A 23900-nucleotide genomic window follows, 5' to 3' on the forward strand; every position below is an offset into this window, starting at 1 on the left:
TCTTTCCTATGATTGGCTGATATGCCCTAGAACTGGGTTTGGTGAAGATTGGTTGGATCATGAACGTAGGTGTTAGGTATATATATTTGGCACTTCATACAGTTACTGGTTTCTTGGTCAGCCCATGTGTAAGCACTGGATTCTAGTTCTCTGGGAGATTCCTTGGGGGAGGGAATAGCTAAGGCACTCAGTTCTGGAATTTTCTGTGACTATTGCTCATCAGGGCAAATTTTTCATTTTGGAAACATTCAGGTAGAGCTCAAAGAATAGATTATAAAAGTGTTTGGCAATCATAAAATCATTGAGTAATGGTTAAATAGCAGGATATTTTCTGACTTTTATAGTATTTAGATAGTAAAACCAATAATAAAAACACTGTGGAAACACAATACATTCCTAGCAGATTTGTAAGGAGATTATTTTCTAATAATCCAAACATTCAGATAATTATTTTAACACATTTTTTTTTTTCCATTGGGAAACGAGGCCGAACAGCTCAGAACCATTCTTAGGCTGATGGTTTGGAAGCTAGCTCTGCTGGTGGTGGAGAAGCTAGCTCTGCTGGTTTTGGAGCTGCTGGGGGATTGTGTGAATGTTGATGTTCTTCCCTGGCATGTGTTTATGTTTAGAGGCTAATCAGGAATGCAGAGGGCCTCTCTTGGCCCTGGTGCTGCTCTTACAAGTTCATAGACCTGGGTTTCTAGAAGAGTCTCTCCTCAATGCCTACTTAGATACTTTACTAAATTGCACACGCCACCCCATTTTAAAGGGGGTGATCCAGAAGATGTTTTTACTCAGTGATGAGGGCTGGTCTCTTTAGAAGGTAGTTTACATAGTTTTATGCATATATAATAAGCGTTCATCTATGCAGCTAGAGAAAGGAAATGACCTTTTTAATGAACTCTTAGGATATTTGAACAGCTTCCTTTCCATTCTCTTAACATTTAGTTTTATCTTAATTCTGTTGATGCTGTTTTGAAAGTCAGTGCTTTTTCTAATGAGGCTGAGTTATACTTTGCTTTGTTTATCTCATGTTTTTTAGACTATGGGAAAGAGGACAGTAACTTCTTATTTCTGCATGCTTATAGCATAGAGCTGTGTCACAGATTCTAGCCTCAGGATTTCTTTATTGAGTAAAAGTCAATATGTTTCTAAGATTGCTGAGGTACATTGTTGGGGTGTGTGTGCACACATGTGTGAGTTACTTGTCTATGGATCTTTGCAACTGTGATATAATTGTTGTTTTTATTTGTCTAGACACACTTATTAGATTGAGTTCTTTTTTTAATTTATTAAAAATTTCCACATCCTCCCATTTCCCTCCCCTCCCCCAGACCCCTCCCCCCTTGCTCTCCAGCCCTAAGAGAAGTCAGGGTGACCTGCCCTGTGGGAAGTCCAAGGCCTCCCCCTCCATCCAGGTCTAGTAAGGTGTACATCCAAACAGACTAGGCTCCCCAAAAGCCAGTACATGCAGTAGAATCAAAATCCGGTGTCATTATCATTGGCTTCTCACCCACTCACTGGTCTGGATGGTTGTCCTCAGCATAGGGACAGGAACTCCTGGAGGTCCAAGGAACCCTGCAGACAAAAGGGCAAACTTGGGGGGAGGGGTGGGTCGTGTGGAACAAAGAAGCCCCTGCAGCAGGAACTGGAGGTGCCCTACACTCCCCTACACTCCCCTCTGGCCTGGCGGGTGTACACTCACCCCTCTGGGTGAGTAGCCTCAGTGCAGGAGCAGGAACTGTTCCTGGGCCAAGGACCTCGCAGACAATAGGGCAGGCTTGAGGGAGGCAGGGTCATGTGGAACAAAGAAGCCCCTGCAGCAGGAGTTGAAGGGGCCCTGTGCTCCTTTCCAGGACGTTCCGCCCCGCCCCGGTCTGGATGGTTGTCCTCAGCACAGGGACAGGGACTCTAGATTGAGTTCTTTAATGATAATAGTTGTGTCTTTTTTGGCCTGTGGTCTTCTAGCACCTGTCACAGTGTCTGAATCAAGTTTTTTAAATACATAAGACTGAATGAGTCCTTTAATTGTTTCTAAACTAGAATTTAAGTCTTTCTCCCCCATCACATAAAGACAGTTATAACATGAACTTTCAACTCTTGGCTCTTTCACTGCTGTGTCATCTGTGGGGTGCATTCATCTGTGGAGGTGTTCAGTGTCAGTGCAGATCTCTTGTTCTGCCAGATGCTGCTGAACATCTGGGGCCGAGTCCAGTACTGTGATTCGCACAGCAGAGGCAGCTTTGAAACCCGTTTCTTTAAATAATTTGGACGGTAGTCCCAGTTAGCTGCATGTTATTGCTTGGTAACTTGCCTAAAGTTGCCAGGTAAATTAATTGCCTAATCTGGGATCAAACAATAGGAAGTAGATGCTCTTCTGTAATTTCTTGTAGTTGGTTTCTTTTTTGTTTCCACTTTGTGTGTTTGAGTGTCAGAATTGAGAAGTGTGGAGACCAGGCCTGGAAATAGTAGGTTAATGGGGAAAGTTAAAGCGAGACAGGAGCCTTGGGAAAGTTGTTTGTAATGACACAGTTGTTAGGAAGTATGGAGGGAGGGAGGCAGGCCCCTTACATTTCAGGAAGTGGAGGAGATGACTTAGGTGACAAAAGTGGGTAAAGAGATTCTAGTGGGCAGAGAGCTATTTTGTATCCAAATAATTCATTGGTATAAGTGCCTGTCTCAAGTGCTATGTCCCTAGTGATGATTATAAACATAAGAGAAGAACACAGGGTTGTTAGCCCAGCACCTTAGCTTTTCTCACCGTGTAGTTTGCTTTAAATTATGACTCAATCTCTGAGCATGTTCATGCAGCCTCTTGTCTATCTTTGGAGTATTGGCTTTTAGGTATCAGAACCTGGTGACCCTTCCTTACCTGTGAAATTTGATCTGTAGATGACTTCATAGTCCTAGACACTAATCTCAGTTGGGGAGAGGAGGGAGCTTGAAATAACCCAACTATCCCCTTTTCCCCCTTTCTAATAATTGGTTTGTTTTTACCTAGCTATAGGACTTTAAAGCTCATTTTTTCTTAATGGCTATAAAATATAAATCATAAATGTAAAGAACATTTTCATTGCTATTTATGACCTTGCTCATTTCCTGCTACTGCCTTCTATTTTCTGAAAGTTTTTTTTGTTCATGGATAGAGAGATACAGGTACTAAGAATACTCATGCTTTGAATACTTTTGTAGTATAAAATTTTCCAGGATGACTTTTCCTTTTAAATTCATCATTTAACTGTAGATTTTGAAGAAAAAGATTAAATTGGAGCTGTATTTTTATCTAGCAGTGTACTCCTACTTGTCACAAGGGGATTTCCACTTGTGTAAATGATCTTTAGTCGAAGCGAAAGATGCTCTCTGGGAATGAGCGTGTTGAGAACGGCTAGAAAATGCTCAAGTACTCCTGAAATAGACTTCAAAAGAAGACTTTGACTTGCGATAAACTTTCATTTCTATTTTAGATTTCAGCTGTAATCATTAGAAACTCTTGGACCTGCTGTATTTATCCAGAGTGTGATAGATTTTAGTACTGAAGGAAGTCTCTTAAGGTGGCTTCAGTTTCTAAGCTTGGAGGCTTGACACAAGTCCCTCTATGTCTCAGTCTTAACTTGTGCTGTCTTAACAGTCCCATCAGAATTTGCCTATGAAGGAGGCTCAGAGCCTTAAACTAGCAGTGGGACCCCCCCTGGATGCCTGGGTCTGACACCAGCTCTGCTGAACAACAGGTCCATTGAGCTTTTCTTGCTTCCACGAGTCATCTATGCTGGCTGCAGTGCCGTACTGTGCTCTGAGAGCAATATGAGGACTAAATCAAAGAGCTAATATTTGTAAGTGCATGCAGCAGTGTCTGGGAGGAGTATGGGAGTGATCAGAGTCGGCCGTGGGAGGTTGTAAGTTGGTGCCACTTCAGCATTGCTCTGACTTGCTTTGTTTCCTGAGTTGCTTCAGTTGCTTTTAGCTGCATTTGTCGTTCTCTTCTGGAGCCACTGTTTCCTGTCTTTATTTGTAAACTTCCACAAACCAATTCCTACCATAGCTGCAGTGCTGAATTCTTCCTCCTGCCTTTTCTTTGTGCACCTGATGATGAGTCTCCCTTTTCCCTGCATACCATACGGCCAAGCTGTATGTGCTTGCTGGGAAACCTGCATAGTTCTCTTACATACATGCAATATAGTGATGACTGTTTCTAAAAGAGCACACTGTATGCTTTACAAACACCTGCTCAGTCTTTACAGGGGACATGTAGGGGACAAGCATTGTCCTCTTAAGAAACTGACATCTAGAAAGAGCAATTTCTCCCAGGTGACATATCCAGTTCAGGGTACAGCCTTGATTTAAATTATGACTCAGTCTCTGAGCATGTCTGTGCAGCCTTGTGTCTTTCTATGGAGAGTGCCAGTTTAGGTGTCAGTCCCTGGAGACACCGTCCTTACCTGTGAAGCATGATATGTATAAATGACTTTAAAGTCCTAGACACTAATCTCTCATGGGAGAAAGGAGGGAGCTTAAGATAACTACAATACTGATTCTGATTACAGGCTTCTGAATTTTCAATTAAAAAAAACAGGGCTAGAGAGATGGCTCAGTGGTTAAGAGCATTGGCTGCTCTTCCAGAGGACCCGGGTTTAATTCCCAGCACTTACCTGGAAGCTCACAGCTGTCTGTAACTCCTGTTCCAGGGTATCTAACACCCTCACACCAATGCACATAAAAGAAAATTAAATAAATTAAAACAGCAACAACAACAAAAATCAAGTGATGTTTATTTTCTTTTAAGGTAGGCTCTTCCTTTCTCAGCATGGAAAACTGCTGCATCTTGTCTGTGTGTGACTCCCAGTGAGCAGCACTGCAGTTTCTCTTTCTCTCGTTTGGCCTGTTGGCTGGACACCTGTCCTGGGTCCGGATGGCGGGTGCGGATCATCTGATGTGCTGTTTCTGATCAGCAGACATTAGATTAAAGCTGTTAACGGGATGAACAGAGAGGATTGCTTGTCCTGCCACTTGTGATTCTAGTATTTCTCTTAATGTCTAGTATCTGGCTCACTATAGATGTGGTAGTGACATTCAGTTTGAATGCTGAGCTATTTTAATTTTGGTGGACATATATTCTTCATTTCCATAGAGTTGCCTATGCAACTTAAAATGAAATGCAGATATTGGAGTTAACTAGAATGCTTAGAAGTTCACTTTTCCCTTCACTAGTACAGAGTAATGAAAGTCACCACTCCACTCGCTCTCTTTCTAACTTTAGTACCAGAAGAAAACATCGCAACTATGAAGTATGGAGCCCAGGTTGTGAAAGGAGAGCTGAAGTCAGCCTTGTTGGATGGTGACACTCAAAATTACGACTTGGATCATGGATTTTCCAGGCATCCCATCGATGATGACTGCCGCTCTGGCATTGAGATCAAGCTCGGCCAGCCATCCATTATCAACCACATACGCCTCCTCCTGTGGGACCGTGACAGCCGGTGAGGCCTTCCTGTCCCTGAGACACTGATGTTGCATTTGCTGAAGAGGACCTAACTTTTTGGTCATCTGCTTTGGTTCCTCTCCCCTACCACTTCTTTACTTACTGGCAAAGGGGGCAGTTATTGAGAAAGACAGAGTCTCTGTCTTAAGGTCACTGTTGCTGGGATGAAACACCACAGCCAAAGCAACTGGGGAGGAGAGGGTTGATTTGGCCCGCACTTCCACATCACAGGTTACAAAGGCGGTCAGGGCAGGAACTGAAGGCAGGAGCTGATGCAGAGGCCATGGAAGGGCTGCTTCCTGGCTTGCTCCTTATGGCTGGCTCAGCTTGCTTTCTTATGGAACCAAGGACCACCAGTCCAGGGATGGCACACACCCCTCACCATGGGCTGGGCTCTCCCCCATCAATTATTAATTAAGAATATGCCATACATCTGCATGTTACGGAGGCATTTTCTCAATTGAGGTTCCCTCTTTTCAGTTAACTTTAGCTTGTGTCAAGTTGACATAAAACTATCCAGCACAGTTCTCTAGCAGGGAAGTGGACCAGAGGAACTGGGAAAGACTGTTAGATACTCAGTGAGCATCCGCTTTGGTTTTATAGGTTTAAATGACCTATTTGTGATCATTCTGCTATTTCTCTTGTTTAGTTGTAGAGGAAGAATTAAAAGTTAGATTTCTTTAAAATGTCATTTTTAAAATTTAAAGGTTTTGGTGTTTTGTGTATTATGAGTGTTTTGCTTGCATGTATGTATGTGCATTATGAGTATCTGGCCTCCCAGAGGCCATAATAAAGTGATGGATACCCTGGGGCTGGAGTTTCATACTGTTGAGTTACCATGTGTATGCTGGGAATCAAACCTGGGTCCTCTGAAGAGCAGGCAGTGCTCTTAACCACTGAGCCATCTCTCCAGCTCCCTTTTGTTCTTATATACAAGCACCGAATAAGTGTTTATTTTGGGATATACAGAAAAGCACAAAGAAGAAAATAAAAATTGCTGGTAATCTCACCACTACCCGTTACTAAAATTTGTATGTATCTAACTGTGTTTGTTTTCTCCCTGTCTGTATCAGAAACATATATGTACATTACAGAGTCTTCACATAGCTTCACAAAATATAGACTAGCTATATGGAAAACTTACCTCTACTTTTTTTCTTCCTTAAGAGGCAGAGTCTTAATAATTTGCCTAGCCTGATCTCAAACTTGGATTTTTTTTTTAACCACAGTTTCCCAAATTCTTGTATTATAGATGTGTGTGCCCCACTGCACCTTTGAAATGTAGTAACTGAAACATGAAATTAAAGCCAAGTGTGTTTCAGTTACTACATTTAAAACATTCTATTAGTTTCGGAATGTTATCTGGCATCCTTCCATATAAGTAAACATTACTTATTTGATTCCTTAATATTGGATATTATGAAACCTTTAATATACATATCATTAAATGACTGAAGAAATTGTCTTTTAGTGCATAGCTAAGCATCCTTGGAATGGAGTCAAATTGAGAAAGAAGTGGAGTGATCTTCAGGCCACTGCGTGTGCCCAGTTTCTTAGCAGCTCCAAGAGTGCTTTCCTTCCATCACCTCTGTCGTACTCTGGTCTGCTTGTGCCTGTGCATCCTTGGTGTCAGAAACACCAGGGTGGTGATGAGCAGAACTACGTGGTCTCTAGTAGTACTTTTAGCCCAAGGCCTACCCAACCTGCTGTGCCTTTTGGGTCTGGGCCTGTCGGTTCAGTGGGAGTAGTGACTGGGCTCACATGGAAGGAAGAGAGTATGTCCTGGTAGCACATTGAATTTTTGACCATTTGAGGGACTCAATTTTTAAGGTGAGTCAGTCAGCATTTATATGTGTAGTGTTGTTGTTTTTGAGATCCCTAGGTGATAACTCTCTTTTGTTTTTATTAAGAATATACTTCATGGGACTGGGAGATGGCTCAGTAGTTCAGATCCATGTACTGCTCTTGTGGAGAGGGCGAGAGTTTGATTCCAGCACTCACACTGGGTGACTCACAACCACATGTAATGTGTGCTGTAAAATCCTTTAAAAAGAAGAGTGCATTTCCTCACACGTATCTTGGTGGACATTTGGTGCATGACTGACGAAGTGGTTAGAGTTAATTCATGTTTCGCATTTCCAAGAATCCCTGGTTAATAATAACAGTGTAATAATATTTATATTGCACTTCCATTACTTGTATATGGTAGGCTTTCTAAAGGCTTTACGTATTTCATTCATCTAATTAATAATGAAATTGATATAAAAATAATAAAGGAAAAGGCTAGTGAACCTGAAAGCCCTGCTCATTGTTCCCATGATGTTAAATATTTATCGGCCACTTTGTTTTAGTATCTGTATTCCATTCACAGAGGACTTAGCTTTACCTGCTCTTTCCTCACAGCATTGTTAACATTTGAAGTAAAGGTGAGAAATTCAAAATCTTAAGCCAAAAAGATTCTGATGTGTTGTAAAATTATATCCCACATTACTGATAACCCAGAGAGGTTCAATAAAAGGTTATAGCCAGTTTGAGGCTGAGCGATAAAACGAATGGGAGTTGAGGGGACAGCAGAAAGTGAGGGGATGACACAAAATAAGCTGACCTTTTCTGGCCACAGCTGTGGGTTGCAGGCTGACATTTATGCTCACCTAAATCTTCCGAGATTGTTCCTGTTGATATTACAGTACAAGTAATAACTGCACCTCAAATTTAAATTTGGCTCATGACAAGGAAGTGCAGATGTTTTCAGTATGGGACCAGCATGTAATGGTCCTGGGCAGCTGCCTAGGGGAGGATGATGGGCTGTTTTCATTACAGCCAGGTTATTAGCTGGCAAGTTTTAAGTTGCATCCAAAAGAAACAAGCATTATCTTTCCCCCCATGTTGTTTATTTTCCAGCAGGCTGTTTTTAAGTGTGGTATGGTAGGAAACTGAGAGGTGGCTGGAGATGAGCTGGCTTCTGTGGAGAACTATTCCACCCTCCCACTTAACTTTCCCTGCCAAGAAGGGAGGGCAGAACACCTAGACCAGGGGCCGTGGAAGGAGGAAAGGGCACTTGCCTGCTTCTGTTCATTGTCCCTTCTCTGTCTAACCTCCCCAGTTCTGCTCCTGTTTTCTGTCTCTCCTTTCCTCCCTCTTGGCTTTATTAATCTGCTAATAGGGCATGACCAAGGCATCTGGGCAGTGTGAAGAAAAACAGTCGTCTGTTTCATTTTGTTCTTAAGTAGTTCATCATTTGATTAAGGCAGAAAGACAAACTGAGAGGAAATGTCAATACATTGAGTAAATGCTAAGGAGAGTGCTTTATACAGCTTTCATTGCTACCTGAATTTGATAAATGTCATTTTGAAACAGATAGAATTAGTTCATTCTATATTTTAATATCTTACTTTGGTTTTCTGTTGTCACTGTGCCCTGTTCTTTCCTTTTACTTCCTAGGTCTTATTCCTACTTTATTGAAGTGTCCATGGATGAACTTGACTGGATCAGAGTCATAGATCACTCACATTACCTGTGTCGGTCTTGGCAGAAGTTGTATTTCCCAGCTCGCGTCTGCAGGTAAGTACTCATTGTTAATAATGATTTCCATCTTTATTTAAGGACATTTGGAGTTTGAGAAGGAGATTGCTCTAAAAAAACCAAAACCAAAAGAAAACAAAAACAGAAAAACAAAACCCTGTAGGCAAGTTTATGGACCTTAGTGTGTGGCTGCACTGGGGAGCTGTCCAGCATGTTTGTGCTGTGTTTTTCTGTGCAAGTGTGGAGACAGAGTTGCTCTTTGCACTCACTGTTGTCTACACAGAGAAGGCAGTTGTGCTTAGACAGTGGTGTTTTCTTAACATCTAGGGAAGATCTTTCTCAAGGCTCCCTGATGGTGCCCAGAGCCAGGAGGAGAGTCTTGGATGCCTTTGTCTGCATCAGGATGGCGGGTGGGGTGTGCCAGAGCAGGTGTTGGGGTTTTTTGTTGTTGTTGTTGTCTGTTTTTGAGACAGGGTTTCTCTGTGTAGCTTTGCCTTGAATTCACGGAGATCGCTTGCGACTGCCCCCCAAGTGCTGGGATTAAAGGCGTGCGCCATCACTGCCCGGCTAGAGCAGGTGTTTTAAGTGTGGTTGGTCAAAGGTGCAAGGCCGGCTTAGCTGGTAGGCTTCATGCTCACATCGTTTTTTCTCAGTACCAGCCAATTCTACCCCAGCCCCCAGGTAGGATTGTTGTAGAGAGTGCTGAAAGGTTACTGTCTAATAGTTCACATTCTTCTTCAGATAAAAACCATTATCTGAACTTTCTGTACTTCTGCAAAACATGTAAGTTAGTGAAATTGGGAGTTGGTAAAAGTGGTTGAAGTTCCCTGAAAATTACGTAGATTTGTTCTTCTTCCCACTGGACAGTGCCCTCCGATGATAATCTTTAAGGCAAGAGGTTAAAGGCAGAAAACAGTCGGCTCATATAGGTGTGGGAGAAGAGTAGGGAAGAGAAATGGCTGGAAAAAACAGGGACAATGTGGAGCTGGCCTCTCACCATCACCTCACCTGCCTCCCCACGTCAGATGCCATCCGCTCTCATGACTTGTAGTCGTGACTGACATGAAGCAGGTGAGAATGTCCCTGGCTTAGTCTCCTGACCAGGAGTCACCTCTGTGAACTCATGGTTAACTCAGCACATGGAACTTTTCCACTGCTAGTACATTTTTATTGGTATTACTGGATGCAGTATTGTTACCCAGGGATCCTCTTGTGTATAAATGAAGAAAATCCATTTCATTTCCCCAAAGAGGGACTAAAATATTTCTTTTACTTAGAGGAGTTTGGGATGGATTAAAATAAGAGGGACCAGAAATTGAGTTAAGATTTCATATCACAGAGCTGCCACCAGATATTTGGAGAGAGGGACCCCTGAGGAGGAGGAGGTAGAGGAGAAAGAGGAGGAGATCCAGTCTGCAGTAACTCAGGTTGTAATAGTTGAAGCAGGCTAAAAAAATCAACAGTGTGTCAGCCTAAGCTGGCGTGAGCGGGAGGAGAGTGCACTGCTATGTGATCTGAAACAGTGTGAGCATGGCTTGGAGGACAAGTTACCCTGCTTCTGGCTGGACAGTCGTGCTCCAGCTGCCTTCAGTCAGGCTCTCTAGCGTCTAGAACGTCCTCCTCCGTTCTTTCTTTCCCTCCTTTATGAACTTGACTTTGCCAGGGTCATTTTTTGTTTTATTTATGCTGCCAGCTTTTGTTTTAGTACATGTCATAATAATTACATTCGGTTGCTATGGAAAAGTACATGCGCAAATCAATTTACGGAAGAGTTTATTGAGGCTTACAGTTTCAGAGGGTGAGTCCATGGCCGTTGTGGTGAGAGCTTGCAGCAGGTAGTCAGGCAGGTAGGTTCCAGAGCAGTAACTGTGGGTTTTCACCTTTTCCCAGAGCACGCATCCACCCCCGAACCCCCTCACCTACCCATACTCACCCCTGCACCTCCTGCATGGATGGCATGGGCTTTTGAAAGCCCAAAGCCCAGCCCCAGTTAAAAGCTTCCTCCAACAAGGCCACACCAATTTTTTCCCAAACAGTTCTATCAGCTGAGGACCAAACGTTTGAATATATGTACCTATGTGGCCATTCCCATTTATACCACCACAGTTCATCAGTGCCAAACTACAAATCTGAGCAAAGGTGCTGTTAGAGACAGTGATAGCAAGAAAAGGGAGGAATCTCAGGGCCCATATTAGTAAGAAATAACCATTTTAACACATCTATTACATTTCTTCATAAATTCTGTTTCTTGGATTAGGTTTTTATTCTAACAGTATTTTAAAATGAATCTAAGAATTAGGGTTTACTAACATCCAAGGATGCATTGGTTTTCCTTCATGATCGCTTATTGACTGCTTAAACAATGCTCTAAACGAATTGCTTGCAGGAACTTTACTCTGCAAAGGACTACTTCCTTACTATGTAAGGATTTAGTTTTTATTGTTAGCTAATTTGTGTATTTGTATATCACCTTTGTTCTTTAGTATCTTTTGTGTTTGTTTTACTTTTGTCTCCAAGAGTGAACTTGCAAGCTCTTAGAGGCACGGAGTTTGGATTGCAAGTCATCGTACTTTTGAGCAGACCTTAGACTTGGCATTGTATGCAGCAGTTTCTCTGTGCATAGTGTGGTGTCATGATGTCGGGTGCCGACTGTAACGACGAGTGACTCAGCATTGCTGTGCCTGCTCCTTATTTCATCTTAGTGGTGTATTCATTAGGGCGGTGGAGTGCTGGCAGACTCCCCGAGGTGGCACATAGCTCTGTGTTTTCAGAGCTTGTTTTCTTTAGGAAACTGAAATTGGAGGTTCAAATCGAAGGTTTTGAATGCTTTGTATGGATGGCAGCTTTGATCTGTTCCAGTGACAGTGGTGATACTTTATAAACCGAGGAGAGGGAAATTACCTGCACCTCTTTCTGAGACCAGGTCAGAGGGAACAAGCATTGTGGCCTGGAACCGAGCTGTGGTGAAGATGGGGCTCACCCCAATTCTAGCTTTACCTCACACATTCGTTTTTTTGGTAAATCTGTGCCTTCCTCGGCCTGGCACCCACACACATCAAGAACGGGAACAGCACTCTTTCTGGCCTTCGCTTTGATAGTTGACAAGCGCAGAGCGTGAGGTCCGGTTGAAAGTAGACACTCATACATAGCAGGGTTTTATTTTTGTCCACTTGAGAATCTGAACTGTTTGATCATCAGAGAAGGTCCTGTCCTTGGCATGGTGGCTTTTATTAAGACCACTGTGCCTTTTCTTAGTAGCCAAGTCTTCTGGGTACTTCCTGTACTGTCAGGTCACACATGACAGTCCAAGGCCTGCTGCAAACAGGTATATCAATAACTAATAATTTGCCCATTTTTGAATGTTTATAGCAGTTTTGTATATTTTGATTCATATATATATATATATATATGTATACTTGTGTGTGTGTACGTTTGTGTATAGATATAGTCATTAAGTCTGCCTTTGCAATACCTGTGCAGTGTGATTGAGGCAGCGCTCATCCTTCACAGCAGTAGACTGTGTCTGCTGCAGTAAAACAGTGCCAGGCTTCAGACCACAGTGATCATTTCAACCATGATGATGAATGGAGGGAAATGATTGACTCATACTGGACCCCTGTTTGTGTGCGAAGTGAGGCTTGTTCTATGTGACCCAAAGATTAGACTGATGCTGTCTGCCCCACCTTTAACCCTTAGGTGGAGAGGAGGAAAAGTGATTTGCAGTTTATGTGCAGTCTTCACATTTAGAGCAAACCATACTGTGTCACTTGTAAGACCTTTGCATTGATGTAGACGTGCATGCATGTGTGTGTGTACGTCTGTGTGTGTGATGTGTGGTTTTCTTTTGTGTGCTATGTGACTTGATACTAGGTTTTAGTGTTAAATTGATGCTCTTTTGTCAAAGAGATTTTTACGTTTTTTAAAAGAGATACTTAAATCAGTGTTTTGAAATTATTTCTAGTTTTATATATTATTCAGAAAGGTGTTCCTCAGTCCAATGCTAAAGAATGCTACATATTTTGCTAATATTTTAAAAAATTCCTTATAGTCAGATATTCCATTCAGGCAGACAGAGGAGGGGATGGTTTAGGTTGGGGAGTTAACTTAGGATTGTTCACTTAACAATGATTGCTTACCACCCTGATGAGACTGTCCTTGTTTCTCATGTGCTGAATTGTAGCATATACTTGACTCTTTTACAGTGATTGCCTTTGATTCCTGTTGACTGTTTGAATTACTGTGGTTTTCCTTCCTCTTTTCTTAGAGTGAGAAATTACAGTGTGCCAAGTATGTCACAGACAAAGGAAAGGGTGTCACAGAACATCTGCCAGTCTGTCTTTCTAGTCTCAGGGGTTCCATTAGAGGCCTTCAGTGATGATAAACATCGCACTAGAGGGGCTCTGTTTCCATGCAGAACAGGAATTTAGCTGTGCCTCACCAGCTCAGGAAAAATTCTCTTCATGTGTTCAGCCACCACTTATTCAGTCAGCAAATGAGCACCTACTTTGTGCTATATTTTGTACTTAATCCTGAGATTGTAGCTCTAATGGATGTCAGGAGTTCCGCATTTGTCAGCTGGGGGAGGCATATGCACAAATTTATAACTACATGTTGTCAAGATGGCACTATGATAACAAGGATCAATGGGAGCAGGGATGCATTTTTAAGTAAGGTTGCCAGGGTAGTGTTGTAAGCCCAGCTATAGGAAATGACATTATCTGGGCTTTGCTTTGGCCATGGAGGCTTTCTTTGGCGACTTTGGCAAATGTTGTTCGTGTAGTTGGTCTTCTGTAGGAAGCCTCATTAGATGTGTACTAAAACGTACCGTTTGTTGGCATGAGACACTTGAATCTCTTTTATTGCTACCATACATTTCAGTTCACCCTCATCCCCGCTGTCATTAGCTACAGCATTTCCCCCACTCGTTCTCATTAGATTATAGTACCTACACAAGGCTGTAGATCTAGTGGGGAGAGAACAAATGAGAAAAGAAGCATTTCTATTTTTGGAGGCATTCTCTCTTGCCATGCTGACAGTGTGTGGACGCACATGTCTTTGTTATTCCCCTCCCCCAGCCCCCTAACTGAGCAGAGATAACATTTATTTGCTTTTAAAAGCAAACAGTGGCATAATTGAGAAGTTCACCTGGAGGCTTTAGATTCCTAGTCAGTTATGCTGAGCCTTTACTCTCCTCCTGGGATCAGAAAGCTCAACCATTTGAGAAATGCTCTATTTATGATGGAAAAGAAGTGGGAAGGGTTCCATTTTAAAGAAGTAGCTGTTTCAGCAAACACTGAGTTTGAATTGTTCCTCTACATATAACTTTGATATCGTACTTGAACTAGCACAGAACAACCTGCAGAGAGAGGAGAGTTTTTTTCTAAGAATGCAAAGCAAAACGTAGCCACATGGTGTCACTAAATTATAACAATTTTACTTAGAGCAGAAGAGAATTTGAAATGATTTTTTAAATAAAACCATATTTAAATATAAATTATTCTGAAGTCTGTGATTTGTGAAATAACATGTGAAACATTTGTACTGTTTGAGTCGCCTACTGATAGACGCACTAATTATGCTCAGAGTCCGTGGATGTCCACTATGTGCCAGCAAACTCAGGAGTCGTCATTTGCACACCGGAGGGGCTTGTGGACTTCCACAGCACAGTTGTTCCAGCTTCTGACAAATAAAGATTTCAGGCCTTCTTCTGGAACTCTGAAATAAATAAAAGAGTAACAGATTGACTGAACATATATATGAGGAGTCAGAAAAACAGGAGGAATGAGGATACAGGGAGAGGATTAGAGGGCTGGGAGGCTGGAAAGGGAGCAGCCTGATGTTTATTGAGCACTTGTGGACCCAGTCACATTTTATTCCCCTGTGATTCTTACAGCAGCCTCTTGGGAGGAGAACCAACTCCATTGCTGTACAGATGAAGAACTTGAGTGTTGGAAATCTGAGCTTTTAACCAAAGGATCTGATTCTGTGTCAAACACTGCCATTTACTGGGTGGTGGTGGGGTGGGTGTGTGTGTGCGTGTGTGATGTTGTTGCAGAAGCAGCCCTCACTGCATATGCAGCAAGGTGGGAGGGAGCACCTTACCGCGCATCAGCCCTTGGGTTCAACCTCCAGAATAAACACTGAGCCAGATCAAACCTAGCAAAACAAAAGGAACAGTCCTGCTCTAGAGTTGCAGGACCCAGGAACCAGAACCTTTGCTGCCCTTTTAGGAAGCATTCTCCCACTGAGTGACATCTCTTTCTTCCCTTGTGGGGAGAGCCATTTCCAGGAATACTGCAGGAGGCTCACTGTCACCAAAGGCTGTTCTGCTCCAGCTGGTCACAAACTTGAGTGGACAAACTCACACTTGGTAATGATGATGAGCAATTGAAGAAGTTTTCTTCTTAAACATGCTCCTAAGAGCATTTGGCAAACCTTGTTTTCAGCGAGCTTTGTCAGTTTGTCAATAGAGCTTTAAATCTTTCTGCCCCTTGGTTCCTCCTAAGATCTTTTCAGGCTTTGCTATTGTAGAGTGAAACCCACTGGTGTTCTTATTTCCTGGTTTGTTTGCTTCGGTTGTATTTAGAAGCAACAAACATTGTGAAATCTCTTTTCACAAGATCTCTTCATATATTGAGTTGCCTTTTTTTTTAAGTTGAGAAATTATTTGTTTTCACCTAGAGTCCTCCTCTTATTCGGGGGAAAAAGCCCACAGCAAAACCAAATAACAACAAAACCCAAACACTGTGCTTTATTTTCATTAAGACCTTTGAGAAATGGCTGTTTATGTGTGTTATTCAGCTGAATCCAGGCCTTTTGTTTTATGTTGTTGTTTTAAAGGATAGCACTTGAGCTCCTTTTGTGTATAGCGGAGGGTTGGAACATGAGAAAATAGATCGGGGTTGTCCTTTTCCTTAGCATTTTGTTTTGTAATTTTAGAGAGCGTTAACAAGATCATTGCATGAAGAGGATGCTAATGGCACTAATAACCTGTTATTACCACAAATACCAGTTGCTGATTTTCATTTTGCAAGGGCAAGAGCTATATTTTGTTGTTAGCATTTGCTTCCCAAGCAGTTAGGTCCAAACAGATTGGTGCTGCCTGATCAGTCCTCAGACATCTTTTTTTTATAATTTACCCCCCCCCCCAAAATGTGTATTTTCTTTGTTGCTAAAGGATTTATCTATTCAGACATTCACTTGACACCATTTGTGGGAGGCATCTACGTCAGCAAGATGCAGTTGTTTAAAGAGACTCATGATGTAATGGAAATAACAATTTACTAAAAATTTGTTGTCGGTTATGATAAAATAGTCCCATACTAGCTCAGAATGGAGTATGATAAAGGGTTCTTTATTTAGAGGTAGACTCAAAGGTAGCAGAGAACAGAACCGAATCTAGCAGCCAAGGGGCTTGACCACACCCCTACCTCTGCTTACATAGTACCCAAGGCCACACCCAAAGTGGGACAGCATCTCAAAAGCCATTGGCTGAAGGAGTTCCTACAGTATCTCCCCCTTTTGTCTAAATAAGAGTTTTGCAATACAAAACTATATACAATAAGAACAAATTTCACGCTTAAAAAATTAGAATTATAACCAGCATAAACAATATCAAGCAAGAAATATATGCTGAGTGTTTTAATAGTTATCTTATCCTAAGGAGTTTAAGTCTGATGTTAGAAATGGCTTGGCTAAGTCATGAGAGGAAGGTAACTACAGGTATCTCATCTTTAACCCCATTAAAGACCTGAGAAGGAAAATAATATTACTTGAGTAAACAGGAAGTGTACAATCAAGCAACTTCCAAATATGCAAAAAATGACAACCTACTACCTGGACAATCACTCAAAGTTCCATTTTCAAGGTTGAAGCAACCAGCTTTGGCTAAGGCCTAGAGTAACTGACAGACCATTTTCAGAGGCAGGAAAATTTTGAAACTGTATTATCCTGTCTTTGCAAGGTTTGGCAGTTTTTTTTTGTTTTGTTTTGTTGTATTCTGCTCATTCAGTTTGGATACCATGCGTTTTGTCAGTGGTCAAGGCATGGGAAGTTTTTTGCCCAAAGGCCAGTTTTGCCAGGCTCCAAGTGGAGTGTCTTTGGTGCCCAACATTCTCTCAGAAATAGATCAGTGCTGCCAGGAGCAGTCGTGTCTCACGTCCACAGATCCCTAAGTTATTTGAATGTCATATTTTATAGTTCTTTTGAAGTGGCTTAAGATTACCTATCTATGTGGAATACAATCTCTATGTATTTAAAGAAACTGATTAGTCTAACTATAAGTATGACAAATATGGATGACTATTGACCTATAATTCTTAATGCTGATATAGCTTAAAGACTTAGGCTTCATATTAGAATATTAAATATTCTTTAAACACCTGTGCAGCAAATGAAGACAGTGACCTCAAAATGTAAACAGTGTATAAGTATCTTGATTAGAGGTAGAAATGTATAGTGCAATATGATAAATATATCCTAAAATTGCATCAATATACAAAATATCTTAAGCAGAAGTAGAAACATGCATACATACCATATGACAATAACTTTACATAGGTGTACAAGTATTGTAAACAGAAATAGGAGCATATTCAATATAACAAATATAATTTAAATTTGTATTAATATACAAGAAGTCTATACCAATGTAAATTGTCTATAAATAATAACTCACAAGTATTCACTCTATTACTATTATTATTTGTGTGAGTAAACTCACACTAATCTACCTGTTATCCCATCCAATTTCCTTTATTGTTTTCAAAAGAGATCCCCAAAACTACCTAATTTCTGCCCTAACTGCCAACCCTATAATACTTGTATTAACCTCTAATAGATGTCCCTAACCCTGAGGACAAACTTTGTTGGGAGAGGGGATGCTGCCTTCTAGGATTACTGAAGAGATGTCTCAGTAGATGAAGGTGCTTGCTGCCAAGCCTGATGAACTGAGTTTAAGCCCCATGTCGCACATGGTAGAAGGGAGAGAACCAACTGCAAGTGCTTCTCCAACTCTACAGATGTACCATGACATGCATTTAGGGCCCCAATAAATTAATAAATCTAAAAAATTAAAAATTGATAAAGTAAAATATGAAAGGTACAAGACCATAGTGATAGATGATCCTCCTATGGGGAGGATTTGAACTGAGTCTTAAATGACCAAGGCTCCTGTGAGGGAAGTGAAGTGGGGAGGATGTTCTGGGTACTGGACACAAAAGGCAGGCTCTCTATTGTGCTCAGTTCTCCAGCGTCTCCTACTTCACTTCTCTGTTTCCTCCCTAGCGCCCACCCATACGGCCTATGTGTGAATGGCACATTTGTGTTACCTTGGATACCTCTATAGATTTCCAGAATTTACTTGGTTTTATTTAAAGTTAAATTCTTCTTACCGTATAACTAAAGTTTTCACTATGAAGAACTTTTCAACTGGGTTAATTTTCAGAGAATAGTAAAAATTTATGAGAACTGAAGAAAGTCTTTTTTTGGAGCCAAGATTCGACCTGATTGTGTGTACACATTTTTTAAGAGAAAAAAAATTGCTATTCATCATCATGTCACTATGCTCTGTGGGAATGTGAACATGAATGTTCACACATGAGACTTCTTTTGGAAACTGCTCTCCTAGAACTTAGTAATGACACTCAGGAAATCAAGAACCAGCATGAAGATAGTGAAATATTAGGCATAGGACAGTGTTTTGTTGGGTAGAAGGCAGAGGACGGTGAAGGCAAGCTGCCTAGAGCACTGGGCTCCTGAATGGTTAGCCAGGGGCCTCTAACATGGGGACAGACCAGGGATGGAGCTCTTAGGGAGGAGTTTCCAAGCCTGTCAGTCAAGCATCTGTGTGGATAAGAAAGTAGTGTTGATGGTGATAGCCCTGCTGATGTAAGCTTGGGAAGGCCAGGAACTTGGAGGGACAACGAGGATGTAAACTCTAGATGCAGCTGTCCTGTGCACGACAGTCACCTCCTGTCCTGCTTGCTTTGGGTATGGTAATCCGGAGGGAATGTTGGTAATTCTCTCAGTGGAGAGCTAGGCCTGTGCACATTCAGATGTCACCCACACTGCCTAGTAGTGATTGCTCTGACCTTTCATATTTATAACTTGAGTGGCCTAGTATACCCATCCATTACATAGTATACCCTGTGCACTCCTCTAATTATTTTGTGGTTCCTGGGCCTTGCTTTACATTTTTTTTTTTAGGTAGTACTCCTCAAATATTTGATTCTCCTTAACCCTCTTAACATCCTTAAATGCAACTGGCTGAATAATAATAGATTTTTCTGGAAAGCACTCTAAGCATTGCTGTCCCCCTCTTCATTGTTAGAAAGCTATACTAGGAAACAGGATTTTTAATATTCCATCTCACAGAAATACGCTTCAAGAGAACTGTGCATACAAGTTCCATAGCTAATAAAATGATCAGTGCTTTCTTGGTGATGATTATAAATGGCACAAGCCCCTTGAATCAGGGTGCTCGCTGTGGATATAAGGTTAGCTCAGGGGACCAGCAGGAAAACCAGAATGCTTGTTGGCTGCCAGAAATTCTGGGCAGAGTTCCAGGCTTGGTTCACCTTCTAGAAATTCATCTCCCAGTATGAGAATAGAGGGCTCGATCCCTGCAAGGAACAGTAGCAGCAGGAACATGCAGACTCTTTCAGTCCAAGTGCTGCAGCGGATGGTGGAGAGCTGAGCAATGGACTTGGTGTCTGACCTCATTCATGAGCAGTGGGATTTTCCTTAGCAGCTTTCCTTCATTATGCTTCAAATTATAATTTCATAAGTTAATAATTGTTCTTCCAAATAATGTGGGTCATATGTACATTGAATATGGTTTGCCTGATGGGAAGCTATAGGTTTAATTTTAGATAGTCATAGAAATTCTTTGCACATTATAAAGCTATTAGGACATAACAGCTGTTTTAGTTCATTTCACCCTGCAAAAGAAATGTGATGCAGACTAAAATGATCAGTAATTATGTATTTTGAAAACCAAACCTCCAGTTATAGAAAGAGCTCATTTACACATTAGATGCTGATAAACAATACAGTATGCCGTGCATTTCAAAGTTAGTGTGATCTCCTGCCTAATACTATGAAAGCAAATCTGTGCCAAGAAACACTTTCCTTCTTTGAAATCCTCCTTGGCTTTGCCTATTGTAACCATGGAGTTGCAAATCAATAGTAAGGAAAAGCTACTTGATAGTTTTCTAAAGGAAAGAAGTGAGAGGGACTGTTTGAGAGAGTAGGACTTGGGGTTTGTTTTGTGTCTGTTGATCAGTGCCTACCATCTGCCTTGCAGTTAATGTTGGAGAAGCATGTGTGTAGCTCCCGGTTCTGAACAGATGATGTGCACGGTTTGTTGGGATAAATGTGCATTCTCTGTGTGTCTCTGTGTGTGTATACCTACAGTGCTTAAAATCACACTTGAAGTGTAAAACAGATAATGAGGCTCCATTTGGGGCTAATTTGCATATTCAGCTCTTATACCTAAAACAAAGGATTGTAATAACACTGATTCTCTTTTCTACTTTAGATCAGCACTAACCAGCTGTCAACAAATATTTTGATTAAACACTTTTCTTTATTGGAGAACTTTGGGGCATGTTCTTTGTGTAAACACTGTTTTCTTTGATTGCAAGGGATAGATTTTCAGTGTGGTTCATGGATGTATCCCACCATAAACTGTCAGACGAAAAAATTTTTTTGTAAGCTCCCTTTTATTGTTGATTTCTCTCAGGAAAGAGCAATATTTCAACTCATGATATTTGGTTGCAATAAAGGTGGTGTATAAGTCTACTTTAAAGAAATTAAAACGTGAGGAATGGTTCATAAACCTGACAGTTCCACAGGATTTTAAAGGAAGAGTTGTTGCTGGGCAGTGGCACATGCCTGCAATCCCAGCACTGGCGAGGCAGAGCCAGCAGCTCTCTGAGTTTGAGCTCAGCATGGTCTACAGAGTAAGTTCTGGGGCAGCCAGAGCTATACAGAGAAACTGTTTCAAAAAGAACAAAAAAGTTTCTAGTTTCTCTAATAAATTTGAAATATGACTAGAAATTTTACTTATCTTTTAATATTCATGTTCTTAGAATATATATTCATATTCATTAGAATGTATAGTGTGTATTGTCTTTTTTTTTTTCCCCTTGGTTTTTCCAGACAAGGTTTTTCTATGTAACAGCCCTAAGTGCCCTGAAACTTGCTCTGTAGACCAGACTAGCTTTGAACTCACCAAGATCTGTTTGCCTCTGCCTCCCAAGTGCTGGGATTAAAGGCATGCACCACCACCACCCGGCTTTTTGTTTTCTAAGTATAGTCATACATAAATGAGTTATTTATAAAAAGTTGTATTTAGTGGTCAAAGAATCTTCAGAAAACTGTTCAAACATCCTCAACCATCAGGGAAATGCAAATTAAACTGCTTTGTGATTCTATCTCATCTCAGGCAGAATTGCTTCATCAAGACAGTAAATGAGGACAGAGGCAAGAGAAACCCTTATATACTGCTGATGGGAGTGTACACATGGCCATCAGTGTAGAGGTCCTGTAGAAAACTGAACTATCCTATACTTCAGCTAAAATACTCATGAATAGGCACCCAAAAGACTCCAAATCAACATGGCACAGAGATACTTGCACATCCATGCTTACTGTTACATTATGATACAACAGCTAAGAAATGGAGCCAGCAAGAGGGGAACAAATGGGACAGAGTGGAGCAGAGAGAGAAGGGGAGAGGAATAATAACAAGGTATAATGCCACGTGTAACAGTGAGTGTATGAAGAAAATGGCATAATGAAACCTGCTAGTTTGTAAGATAACTTTGAAAATACTTTTAAAAAGAAAAATGGCATTTAGCTAGTATATACTATTTGAAATCTTGCCACTATCTTGTTGTCATTGTGACTGTCCTTCTGTTACTACATAAAAATATGATTTATCTCTTTTAACAGTAGCAGAATATATTAACTGTATTACTGCTCACAGTTTATCTGTTAAGGATCTTTAAGACGTTTCTAGGGTTTACAGTGACAGGTCAGTACACCTTCTGAATTATCTGATTATTTCTAAGGAAGCCACGTCAAAGGGTGGGTTATACTCATATTAAAGTCCCACCCACAAGCATTGTGCTTTAGTGTCTTCCTAGCAGTGTATATAGTACCATCTCTTTTTCCATATGCTTTTCAACAGGAGGTATTGCTTTTTTTAATTTTATTAAAATGATGTCATGGTCTCCTGTTGGACATGGTGGCTAGCACCTGTAGCCCCAGACCTCAGAAAGCTGAAGCTGGAGGATGGATCCTGGGCTGCAGAGTCATTTCCAGATGAGTCTGGCTACAGAGTAAAGTCCTTTTGCCCATTTGTTTATTGTACAGGTTATTTATAAAATTAAGCCACCATAAATCTGTTTGCTGATTGGTGTTATGATTAGGATGTGAGGACCCATTGTTTTGAAGATTTTGACCCCAGTGGCGCAATGTTGAGAGTTGGGGCTCCTGGAAGGTAATTATAAGAACTTTTGTAATGTGTGATGGGTTGGTTTATTGGGAAGTACTAGAAATGGAAGAAATTGGGCCAGTTGGAGGAAGTAGGTATGTGCGCTGAGCCCTGGAAAGGTCTGTCTCATTTGTGGTAGTTCATTTCTCTTTATGCCTTATGCCACCATGCAGTAGAGTAGCCTTTGCCTGCTTCTACCAGTTTGTTCATAGCAGTTCTGCTAGGTCTTACTGCCCTCCTACCCACACCATAGGCCCAGAAACAGTAGATGTAGTCAGTCATGGACTGAAATGACTGAAACCATAAGTCAAAGAAAACTTCGCTGTAGATGGAAGTTTCTGTTTTGCCTGGTCCCGCAGCCATTCAGTCCCAAAGAAACACACAGAGACTTATATTAATTATAAAAATGTTCGGCCTTTTAGCTCAAGCTTATTAGTAACTAGCTCTTACCACTTAAATTATCTATGTTTAGCCATGTAGCTTGGTATTATCTTGTGTCCTCTGCATCTGGCTGGTTACTGACTCTCTGCCCCTTCTCTTCCCAGAATTCTCTTAGTCTGATCGCCCCACCTTTACTTCTTGCTTGGCTACTGACCAATTAGTGCTTTTTAAAACTAATTTAAGTGACAAATCTTTACAGTGTACAAGAGAATTATCCCACAGCACTTTGCTGCTTTATGTCAGCTTTTTCAAGTATCTTATTATAGTGAAAAAGCTGACTAATTAATACAGCATGAGCACATCATCACGGAGCAGGGGAAAGCTGAATAATACGGCATGAGCACACGTTTCATAGAAATGAAATCTGAGTTGGCCTGGAAGGATGGGTTGAGTTTTGGGAAAATGATTTTAAGGTTTGTTTTGACGAGGACTCTTTCTAGGACAGCAAGCAGTTCTCAGCTCAGGCATGTTCGCCTCTCAGTGTGCATTTGGCAGTGTCTGGGGATCCTTCTGGAGGGGAAGGCATTGCTGGATTGTGGTAATTAAAAGCAGGATTGAACGGCAGCCTGTAGTGCATTCCTCAGCTCTACAGCAGCCCCAAGACCATCAGTGCCAAGGCCAAGAAACTCACTTAGAGGGAGGTCATACAGATCGGTGTTGAGTTAGTGTCTTTGTTTAACATGGCGAGAAAGAGGAACTATGAAAGCTATTTCAAAGTAAAAATAGTGTCAGGTGAAGACCGGTTACAGAGATGAAGTAAGTTGAATCAAAGAAAGCCTCCAGGTTTAGAACCTTGGCTCTAGAATTGTTTCAGTGCTGAGAGAGCCCAGTTGAGCTAGTTACAGAATTAGTATTTAGGGGAAAGGCTGGTATTCTCTACAATTGCACCTGCTTTGCTTTTATATACTGAGCTCCTTATCTCATTCTTATTTTTAATTCTTTCCAGAATTGTATTGGATT

At 41.3% G+C, this 23900-nt stretch overlaps 1 protein-coding gene across 2 annotated transcripts in view; it reads left to right on the forward strand.

Moving 5' to 3' along the window:
- Btbd9 (BTB domain containing 9) overlaps positions 1 to 23900 on the forward strand; it is a 350239-nt gene that overhangs the window by 42693 nt on the left and 283646 nt on the right. For both annotated transcript variants that reach the window (XM_038342714.1, XM_038342713.1), the window contains exons 5-6: positions 5255 to 5474; positions 8918 to 9037. In XM_038342714.1, coding sequence (XP_038198642.1) covers positions 5255 to 5474; positions 8918 to 9037 — 340 coding nt within the window. The remainder of the gene's footprint in view (positions 1 to 5254; positions 5475 to 8917; positions 9038 to 23900) is intronic.

This window comes from Arvicola amphibius, chromosome 9, assembly GCF_903992535.2.
Source record: "Arvicola amphibius chromosome 9, mArvAmp1.2, whole genome shotgun sequence".
Taxonomy (NCBI): Eukaryota; Metazoa; Chordata; class Mammalia; order Rodentia; family Cricetidae; genus Arvicola; species Arvicola amphibius.